Source organism: Ursus americanus, chromosome 8, assembly GCF_024610735.1.
Source record: "Ursus americanus isolate L20-20 chromosome 8, mUrsAme1.1.p, whole genome shotgun sequence".
Classification (NCBI taxonomy): domain Eukaryota; kingdom Metazoa; phylum Chordata; class Mammalia; order Carnivora; family Ursidae; genus Ursus; species Ursus americanus.
In genome coordinates this window covers 9,537,531-9,548,836 of record NC_142134.1, presented here as the reverse complement: position 1 = coordinate 9,548,836, position 11,306 = coordinate 9,537,531, and the positions used below count along the sequence as shown (strand labels likewise).

The 11,306-nt window shown below is 45.0% G+C and overlaps 1 protein-coding gene across 1 annotated transcript; it reads left to right on the top strand.

Moving 5' to 3' along the window:
• The first annotated feature begins 5,345 nt into the window (after positions 1 to 5,345).
• On the top strand, positions 5,346 to 6,416 carry ATOH1 (atonal bHLH transcription factor 1). Its single transcript, XM_045793269.2, has one exon. The coding sequence runs from the start codon at positions 5,346 to 5,348 to the stop codon at positions 6,414 to 6,416; it is 1,071 nt and encodes a 356-aa protein (XP_045649225.2).
• The last annotated feature ends 4,890 nt before the right edge of the window (positions 6,417 to 11,306 follow it).

Here is an 11,306-nt window from a genome sequence, read left to right as displayed (position 1 = left end):
AGGGTCTGTGTACTTCATAACTCATGAAAAACTGGGAAGCACATAGTATCTGCGTCTTCTACTCTAAACGATGCTACTAAGATTGATGACTAGAGTTCGTGTTGACAAATGGACCCCTTCTGTTGTAAAATTCCCCAGCAGACTTTGATTTAATTTCTCCTTCATTATAAATGATTGCCTAAATAGGAATTTTTATTAGGGGTTTCAAATAATTGATTTTTAAAATTTTTCTATTTTTTCTACTTTATCAGATGGAAATATTCTGAAAAGATATTTTCCTGATGAACTAAAATAAGATTATTTGATTACTCTGAAACACCATTCATATCAGAAAGATTTGATAAATGCATAATTCTTTCCCAAAATTGCCTATATATAAGGTAAGGCTACAAACGATGATGAAAACAATCCATTTGGGCAGGGGGTGTTTATTTGTTTGTTTGTTTGTTTGTTTGTTTTAATGTTTGTAACCTGATCAGAACACTGCTTAGGAGAGAATTCATCATGACTAGGAAATTTATATTTTAAGTAACCTGTAAGAGAATGCATTTCAAGTTAATATTCAATTTTTGGCACCTCTTGAGAAATATTAACTTCTTGTGAATGGAATAGTCATTAAAACCTAAGAATTTTTAAACCCGTTCAATACATACCGTGCTGTGGCCAGGCAGAGCACAGTTTAACTTAAAACATCAGCAATAATGATAGGCCGCAACGCACTGGGGTGCAGAATGCTGGATTGAGATGAATTGAGGTAAATTAATAACTCCAGACAAGTACAAAGTAAATATGCCTCTTAGTTTGGGCTTTTTTTTCTTTCTACTTTTCATTAGAGACAATCTCAAACTTACAAAACAGTTGCAAGCACAGTACAAAAAAGCTCTTTACTAAACCATTGGAGAGTAAGCTGCTCCATTATCCCCAAATATTTTAGTGAGTATTCACTAATAAGAACCTTCTCTTCTCTTACATCACCATAATAAAACCATCAAAAATCAGGAAATTAACTTTGCTACCATTATTTCTCACACACCAGTCAAGTTTTCTCAATTTTCCCAATGATGCTCTTTCTTAGAAAGCGAAATAGCATAGAATCGGGCATCAGATTCATTATCGTGTGCCTTTCCCTTCCTCTAATCTGGAATAGCTCCTGGGGCACTTGGCCTTAAATGATCTTGATACTTTTAAAATTTATAAGTTGGGTATTTTCTAGAACTTCTCTCAGTTTGGGTTGGTTTGGTGTTCTCTCTCTTTTTTAAAAAGATTTGTTTATTTGAGGGTGGGGGAGGAGGACAGAGGGAGAGAAATCCTCAAGCAGACTCCCCGCTGAGCACAGAACCATCTTGAGACTCAATCCCAGGACCCCGAGACCATGACCTGAGCCAAAATCAAGAGTTGGGAGCTCAAACCGTGAGCCACGCAGGCACTGCATCATGTTCCCTCTTGATTGGATTCGAGATATGTATCTTTGGCAGGAATATCATGGAAGCAACGCTGAGTTTTCTGCATCATAACAAATGGCACATAAATTTGATTTATCCCATTGCTGGTGGTATTCACTTCGATCACTTGATTAAGTCGGTGTCTGCCATAGTTCACCATGGCAGTAGGGACAATCTTCTTTCATTTGTAATCAACATATATTTTGTGATTAAGTATTCATCAAACCTTCAATGCATTCATTTATTCTGTTATATTAGTAAGGATTCATAGATTCCTTTATTTCTCAATGGTAGCTAATCTGTTACAATACCATTACATATTTTGATTCTCAAATTGTCCTATATTGTATCAGTAGAAGCCTCTTCAAGGAAGCTTCTGTGGGTTTTGACATGTCCCCATCACACTTTGAGCACTTCCTTATTTCCGACACAAGATGTTTTATGTTCATGTTGTATCTTTTCTGCCCCATTCTTGGAATCAGCCCATTTCCCCAGGAACACTGGTTCTTTTAAGCAGACAGTTTTATTTCAAAACTAAAATCTGAGAACTAGCCATGCTCATTGCTGATCCCAGGCCCTGAGAATGAAAAGAACTAGAGAATATATGTAGGTACACACATATTTGTATCTATTTATTTCCATTTCACATATTTATACATATTGAAAATAAATTCATATCAAAATTTCCAGTTTGAATCCAACACCACAGCCTTCTCCATTTCTATATTTGTAATTCCTTTCTGTGACAGTGAGAAACCTTACTCTGATTGTCCCCAAATATTTACTTTTTTTCATTAACCCTTCCTTATGTCTCTAATCCAGCTGTCCATGCACACAGAAGCCCTCTCTCTGCTTAAACCACCATACCCTACATTCTGTTGCTGCATCACCATCCAGCCCCTACAGACATTGCCTTACTTGATGATTGACAGCCTATGCCATGAACCCTCTGCAGGGGCACCCTGCTCAGACTACTCAGGCTCCAACTCCAACCCCCCCCACCAACCCTTCACTGGGCCCTGTGTTCCCTCCCCAGCTCAGATGCCTAGCTTCCTCAGCCACACCTAATGGAAGAGAAAGGAAGGAAAGGAAAGATAAGGAAAATAGCTTCCTGTTTATTCTAAACACAAAAGAATGTATTTCACTACAACCTATAAAAAACCCTTACTGTCCCTCACATTATTGGGCCATTCTAATTTACTCACTTAAAAACTTAAGGTTTGCTTCAAAGAAGCAATAATGCTAATAATTATGTACAAAGCTAGCAAATTAGCATCAGTATTCTATGTATCTGACAAATATTTGGCTACAGCCCATTATACTGTTCAAGCACAGAGGAAAATGAGTAGTGGTTATGCAGTCAAATCTAAAGTACAAACAACACGTTTGGATGATGCAAGTCCAAGGAAAATTGGGGCATTCTACATATTGGTAGTGACATTATGCGGAAGGAGTAACTTCCAGCTGATACAGTTGGGGACTTTTAGGAATAAAATGCAATATAAACAATGGATCCTGCCAGGCTCTAGGCGCTTACACTGCCATACCTATATAGAAGATGATTCATCACTTTTTCAAAGTTGTAATTTGGCACCCACAGCTACAAGCAATTATGTTTTTGAAGTGGCCCATTTTAAATGGCAGCACTGCTTATAGAAAAAGCATCATTAGTCGATCCCAGTAGTACTCAGTCCAATCACCAAAAAACTGGAGCATTTTCTCCCAAAAAAGATGGTAGATGACTTTCCCTATTTGCGTTTTCTTTATTCTCATCAATAGGTTTCAGATTAAGTTTGGGTTTCTCTGTTTTTGCTTTTGTTTCTGCATGTCTTATCTAACATACTTATTTCAGCAGAACCTAGACATTTATGTAAGAATCCAGCTCTGATCATTCTGGCTCTTAAGGTCCGAAGGCCAAGGACAGTCCCTCAACACCAGCAAACAAACAAGGTTGAAGGAAAAACAGAAAGCATTAGCAGTCTATTCTACCCTCCTGTACCTTAACGGAGCTGGAGAGAGATGTAGCTAATCTCCATAAAGGCATACACGGCATGGAAGGGTAGGATATAGTATGTAGTACGTAGTATAGAAAATGTAGGTAGAATACGGTATGTGTGTATATATATATAAAATACTCTGCGTTTGTGTGTGTGTGTGCGCGCGCGCGCGTACACACTAATCCAGCCCAGTTCCAGAAATTCTTCTGTCAAAGGAGTTCTAAATAGCAGGTTAGATCAAGTCCCTGTGAACACTAGCAAGAACAACTTCCAGTCATTTCTGTGCCCTGCGAAACCAGGTTCCAGGGAGCTCTCTCTTCTGGCTTTTCTTTTCATCACCTCTTTTAGAGGAAGAAACTCCCTTCCACCGCTAACGTAGAAAGCAGCACTAGCGCCCGCCGGTTGTGTCCCACTCCCGCGCCCCACCTGCAGCGCAGAAAAGCTCCCCGAGGTGTGGCGGTGTGAGACACAAGCCGGGGCGTTCCCCGGAGCAGGGAGTTTCTGATTGGCTTTTTGTTGTGAATTCAAGAGGCTTGGGCCAAGGGGCGGGAGCAAAGAGCTCACCTGAACAACAGCGTCCCAGCCTCGCCCAGGACCTCCCGGGGTTTGGCTCTCTGGCTGGCGGTGGTGATCTTGGGAGTGGGAATAGGGGATGCTGGGGAGAGCACCCCGAACTAAGCGGGGAGGGGCGTGGAGTGGGTTAGGCTGTGGTTTTCTGGGTGTTTGCTGGAGAAGCCACACGCCGTATTAAACCCAGGGCTCCTGAAGCAGAAGGGTAGGTAACTCTGGGATTCTGGACCTTGAAAAGCTTTAGAATTGCAGGGAACGCAGGCGCCTTTCATTTTTCTTTGGGCACTCTCCCCTGGCTCCGCATTCGTAAGGAGTCCTACTGTGGGTGTTGAAACTGTAAAATATCCCTGTCCTACAACCAGTCAACGCAGAGTTTCCTGCAGATTACAATCCTAGTTTGCCGGGGTGCTGGGAAAAGGGTACTGCGGGGACTGGGGGATGTGAAATTTAGTGCATTCTATCACTGTACCACAACTTTACTAGATTACATAAAGTATCTGGAGCGAGTGACGAAAATTAAGAAACGTATTCTGACACAGTTATGGGTTTTTTGTTGTTTTTTTTCCTTCGGACATTGATTTTCAATAGTGGGTCTCAGCAATTATATATATATGCAATTATGTATCTATTAACATGTATTATGAAAGATTTATATACACATACATGTATGATATACGCGAGAGACTTCACACGTTTGGTCACAAACGGTGGGAGCTGTGATCCTAGCTTGGAGGTAGCAAAGGTCAGGCGGGCCTGGCCCCGCCGGGAGTGCGCGCCCAGCGCCAGGCGCATCCAGCCTCGCTCAAGTTCCAGCCGAGAGTGCGCTCCGCATCCGCTCACGCACCCCCGCCGCTGGCGTGGTGACACAACACTGGTGTCGAATTACAACCCTCAATTAACATATGAATTTGACTAACTTAAAAGAGGATAGAAGAAAGGGGGGGGAAACACTGAGCGGGCGCTTGAGTCTTCAGTACGCAGGAACTTTTCTCCGGGTGTAAAAACTCTTTGATTGGCTGCTCGCACGCGCCTGCCGGCGCCCTCCATTGGCTGAGCAGACACGCGACCAGCGCGAGGAGGGGGCTGGGAGAGGAGCGGGGGGGTGTGGGGGGGAGATACACTGGCGCGTGCCGCTTTTTAAAGGGGCGCAGCGCCTTCAGCAACCGGAGAAGCTTCGTTGCACGCGACCTGGTGTGTGATCTCCGTGTGGGTGGGGGAGGGTCGAGGAGAAAAAAAATAAGACATTGCAGTAAAGACCCAGGAAGGGTTTTTGTTGTAGTTGAGCTCGTTTGCCAGTACCTCCTCCGACCCTGCGCCACCGAGCCTCTGAAGTGCAATGTCCCGCCTGCTGCACGCAGAGGAGTGGGCTGAAGTGAAGGAGTTGGGGGACCACCATCGCCATCCCCAGCCTCACCACCTGCCGCAGCCGCCGCCGCCACAGCCACCTGCGACCCTGCAGACGAGAGAGCATTCCGTCTACCCGGCGGAGCTGTCCCTCCTGGATAGCACCGATCCACGCGCCTGGCTGGCTCCTACTTTGCAGGGCATCTGCACGGCACGCGCCGCCCAGTACTTGCTGCATTCCCCCGAGCTGGGTGCCTCTGAGGCTGCGGCGCCCCGGGAGGAGGCGGACGGCCGGGGGGAGCTGGTGAGGAGGAGCGGCGGCGGCGGCGGCGGCGGTAGCAGCAGCAAGAGTCCTGGGCCAGTGAAAGTGCGGGAACAGCTGTGCAAGCTGAAAGGCGGGGTGGTAGTAGACGAGCTGGGCTGCAGCCGCCAGCGCGCCCCTTCCAGCAAACAGGTGAACGGGGTGCAGAAGCAGAGGCGCCTGGCGGCCAACGCCAGGGAGCGACGCAGGATGCACGGGCTGAACCACGCCTTCGACCAGCTGCGCAACGTTATCCCGTCCTTCAACAACGACAAGAAGCTGTCCAAATACGAGACCCTGCAGATGGCCCAGATCTACATCAACGCCTTGTCCGAGCTGCTACAAACGCCCAGCGGCGGGGAGCAGCCGCCACCGCCGCCAGCATCCTGCAAGAGCGACCATCACCACCTTCGCGCCGCCGCCCCCTACGAAGGCAGCGCGGGCACCGCGACCGCAGCGGGCGCCCAGCCAGCCTCCGGAGGGGGCCAGCGGCCGACGCCTCCTGGAAGTTGCAGGACTCGCTTTTCGGCCCCGGCCTCCGCGGGAGGATACTCGGTGCAGCTGGACGCTCTGCACTTCTCGACTTTCGAGGACAGCGCCCTAACGGCGATGATGGCGCAAAAGAACCTGTCGCCTTCACTGCCGGGGGGCATCCTGCAGCCAGTGCAGGAAGAAAGTAGCAAAACTTCGCCCCGGTCCCACAGAAGCGACGGGGAGTTTTCCCCCCATTCCCATTACAGTGACTCAGATGAGGCAAGTTAGGAAGGTGACAGAAACCTGAAACTGAGAAATAAAATCGCCCTTGCCCAACGCGCGGGAAGCCCCGCGGTTAAAGATCCCCGCACCCTTTTAATTTTTGTTCTGAGATTGTCGTTGTTTAGCAACGACTTGGCTTCATATGGCAGCTATATTTGATGGTTTGCAAAAGCCGCCGCTATTTCAAACTTCCTATGGTCCATATTGGTGAAAACTTGCTGTTAAAGTTCTGTTCTTTCCTCCCACCTTCTCTCCCTGTAGATAGATAAGGTATAAGTATATGTACCCAAATATACATCATTATTCTAGTTTCCCTGCTGCCAATACGCTGCTAAAACGTCTCATTTTCTTCTCTGTCGCTGGTTTGTGTTTTAATTTATTTTATGCCCTGGGCATTCATCCCTGTGTGTTGCGCGCACTCACGTGTGGGACAATTAGTATTCCGAAGTATTTTCTCAAAATGTATCATGAAACGAAAAGTTAATGGCTCCAAAGTGAATAACTTTTGACTATGGAACGTTAGAAAACAGGGAACCCTTAGGTTTATATATTGTATGAACATACCCAGTATGTATATAGGATCGCGGTACTGTTGGCGTCTTTTAGGAAACTTGGCGCACGCACTTTATCAGCCGCTGCTGTTGCGGTTCCAGGACAAACTCAACTGCCAATTGCAGACCAGTTTTGTGTTGTTGTTGTTGTTGCTGTTGTTGTTGTTGTTGTTGTTGTTGTTTTAAACACGGCCACTTATAATCCTTAAGCTCTTTGCAAATGTTTGTTTAAAAAATTAAAATTTAAAAAAAATCCAGTAGTGTCAAAAGCATTTGGTCAATTTTATTTTGCTTTGTTAATGTTAGAAAACTTATTTATTATTGATTGTTTGCTACCATTTCTACTGATCTTGATTCATTTTTTTTACATTTTTCTACTCGAGATCATTTTATTTTAATTTAGCAAAACCAACTGCCATTGTTTTATGTATTTTCTTTTGCAAATGATAAAAATAAACATGAAAATAACTTTATTTGTCACTTATTCCATTCTAATATAAGCATTAAAAACAGTTTTGAAACGACCTTGAAGACTTGAGCTTAGTCTTCTACTAATTGGGAATCTACGAGTTTTGAAGAAAAATTCTGTCATAAACACTGTAGCTTCAGGCAGTACCATGATCAAGTCAGTAAATAAGTTGTTAGGTACAAATTTCCCCAAATTTGCAACCATTTTGCCTCTTCGGTAGCCTGGATCTTTCCAGTCTTCCTCACTGCTGCCCCCAACAACCTCTGCAAGGGGAGGCACCTGTTTCAGGTCTCCTAAGATCACTACTACCAGGAGTAGTGAATTTTACCAAGGTTACCTATTCCCACTTCATAAAAACTTTAGCCAACTTGAAGACTTTTGCCATGGATCAAAAACACACAGCACAAGCTTTCTCAATCTCTCCCTCCTTCTGCCTCTCTCTCCCCTTTCCTCTCTCCCTATCTTCCCTTCAGCTGTGGGTGGGGCGGGGGGCGATAGTGGTACGTGGAAGACGGGAATGGAAAAGAGAACAATGGAAAAAACTTGAGGGGAAAGGGGATGGGGATCCTTGATTCAAAAATTAGAAGCCCTAGGAAATTGTTGACCTCCCCTCCTTTTTCTCCCCCCAAACGATTCTGCTTGTTCCACTATAGAAGATAAAGTTTGCTTTTATTTTGTCTTTCTGAATTAGTTCCTATGTAGAAAATGTTTATATTTTTGAGTCAGTTGCAGGTACTAAACAGTACACCCACTCTCACTTCTGGGTCCTCACCAGGGAAAAGCCTATTCTGGGTGTCAGGATCCAAGATTTTGAAAAAGTTAATACAATGCATGTGCGGAGATGGTAGAAAGAGGAATTTTAAAAATGTATTCGGCAAACGTGAGAGTATAACTACTTGTTAAAGATTGGGCGACGTTCCACTGGATAAGCATCGCTGAATTTGAGAAGTTGATTTTAAGCCAGATCTTTTATATTTTGTGTCTTCATTAGGATAACAAATTGTGAGAACAAGAGAGTAGGGGTGGGAGGGGGGAGAGCCAGAGAAGGTTAATTTACCCGCTCCAGCATCATCCTCTCCCCCAGCACCTTGAAAAGAGGAGAGCGCCACAAACTAGTTTTGCAGGAAAGCAATGTGCAAAGGAGCGCAGTTCTGGTCTTGAGTAGGGAACTGTGGGACCAGCTCTTGACTGACCACCTGGGTTTCCACGGCTTTGAGCTGAAGCTGAAGCTCGAGGGAAGCCAAGAGACTCCGCCAGCTCTGAGAGGTGAGCGGTAGATCCTGGCACTTTCCAGGGGCAGAAACGATGCACCTGTCCCTTAGATAACCTTTTGCACCGCTGAGTTTGCCGTGCTCACGATAAACATCAGGAATCTTCAGGCTGCTGAATAAATCAAGCGATTGCTTCTAACACATTTCCATTTCGCTCTCAGTAAAGAAACTCTACAGGCATGGACACACAACAACTTTGCAGGAGGAGCACACACATATTTTCATAGCTATCTGGCTTGGTGTGTTTGTGCTCATGTGTAGAGGGAGAGAGACAAGATGACCTAGAATTATTTTATCTGTTATGAACCTGAGTTGGGTAAGGGCAGGATGGAAAAAAAATAATAAAGTTGTGATCCTTTTTTTCTCAAAGAAAGTGACGTATATTTCATTTTTCAAAACCATTTATGCTCATTTTGTGTTGACCGGGAGGGGAAAAAACCTCTTCCAAAGTTATTATTTTTCTTTTCACGGACTTATAGAAATTTCAAATGAGAAATGACATCAACAACATCTTCCTTCCCATCTTTTATAAATGAGGAAACTACTGCCCCTAGCTAGCCCCCAAATCATACAATCACAGGGTGTCAGTATCTACAACCGGACCTAACTACTTGCATCCACTCGGTCCATGTGCCCACAGACTTTTTTTTTCCTCTAAGAAAATCCACGGAAAGGAGTTACCCCTAGGCAAATGTCCAAGGTTTTCTCTTGAACTACAAAAATAGATGTTTATGTTTTTAAATGTTAGGGGCATTATACATGCCTCAGAGATAATGCAAATTTCATTTAAGGAAGTCATTTTACATTTCTTCTCAGGAGAAAACAGCCACAACAGAATATCAGACTGGAAATTCTATATCACACCGATTGAAAAGTGAGGGTGAATTCTTCTAACTCATCAAGACATGCACAAAAAGCCAAATCACTTTGTGTAAATTGAGTGCTCAAAGTTCAAATGAGGACTTTAACCTCTTTTCTTTCCTTCATTCTATTTCTTTCTTTCTTTTTATGCTGGCATTTCTTTGAAAGAGATGTACAATCACATTTCCATCTTAGGGTTCTGTTATGGAGTTTGCATAACAAACGTTTGGCAGCCCGCTCTCTTACACTCCATTAACAAGCTGTAACATATAGCTGCAGGTTGCTATAATCTCATTAATATTTTGGAAACTTGAATATTGAGTATTTCTGAGCGCTCATTCCCCATATGCCAGACCACTCCTGCCATGCTGACTGGTTCCTTTCTCTCCATTATTAGCAATTAGCTTCTACCTTCCAAAGTCAGATCCAAGTATCCAAGATACTAGCAAAGGAATCAACTATGTATGCAAGTTAAGCATGCTTAATATCACCCAAACAAACAAAGAGGCAGCATTTCTTAAAGTAATGAAGATAGATAAATCGGGTTAGTCTTTTGCGACACTGCTTGGTGCTTTCTAGAGTTTTATGTACTTTAAACAGCTTGTTTTATATCCTGTCTTTGCCTTCCATCCCACCACTTTTATTCGTGAAGGGTTTTGGCTCACCACCCGTGGGGAAACTTACTTGATTTCCCAGAAAGCCGAGGAAAGATTATGTTTGGCAACTGGCAAGTTTAAACATGTTCTCTATAGGACATTGTTAACTGGGGGTCCAGCATAACAAGAAAAGGGGGGAGTAGTTATGTTTCCTTAATCTTAACTAATGCAGGACCGATGCTTTCATTAGGCCTTTCAATTGATTTTAGAGATTGAAACCTGAACGAAGCAAGCGGTCTTTTATCAAAGGATATCTGGGAATTATTTCTCTCCCCTGTTCATTTGAAAGTTCAAGAAAAAAATGGTCAACTTTGTCGTGGCAGTTTCAAATCCCAGTCAGAACTGGAAACGAAACGTAGCAGACCTACTTGTCAATTGCAGTCTAGGCTTGTCCGTTGCAATCTGGAAAACCCAGCAAGTACCACTGGTGAGAGTTAAAGGTGACCTCTCGCAGTTACGTTATTTGCAATTGGTTTTGTGGGGTGGGATGGGAGATTTGGGGGAGAGGGGGGCGGTGGGCACGTAACAAAGGTGTAGGTTTCCTCGCTGTTTTTGACTCTGCCCTCACCAGCCACCCACACCCCTGGGCTGAACAGACAGTCCCAGACGCCAACCTTTGAGGTAGCTTCCCTTCCGCTAGGCCTCTAACAAGAACTGGCGAACGGAGCGGAGAATGGGTTAAATCCTGGGACGCAGGGGAGAGGCAGGGGAGGAGAGTCGTCGGGGGAAGATAAAGAAAAGGACAGGAACCAAGAAGCGTGGGGGTGGTTTGCCGTAATGTGAGTGTTTCTTAATTAGAGAACGGTTGACAATAGAGGGGCTGGCAGAGGCTCCTGGCCGCGGTGCGGAGCGTCTGGAGCGGAGCACGCGCTGTCAGCTGGTGAGCGCACTCTCCTTTCAGGCAGCTCCCCGGGGAGCTGCGCGGCCACATTTAACACCATCATCACCCCTCCCCGGCCTCCTCAACCTCGGCCTTCTCCTGGTCGACAGCCTTCTTCGGCCCCCCACCGGCAGAACTCACAGAAGCGAGCGACTCTCGCCGCCTTCCGTGGCTGGCCGGGGCCCCTCTCCTCCCCCAGCTTCGCAGC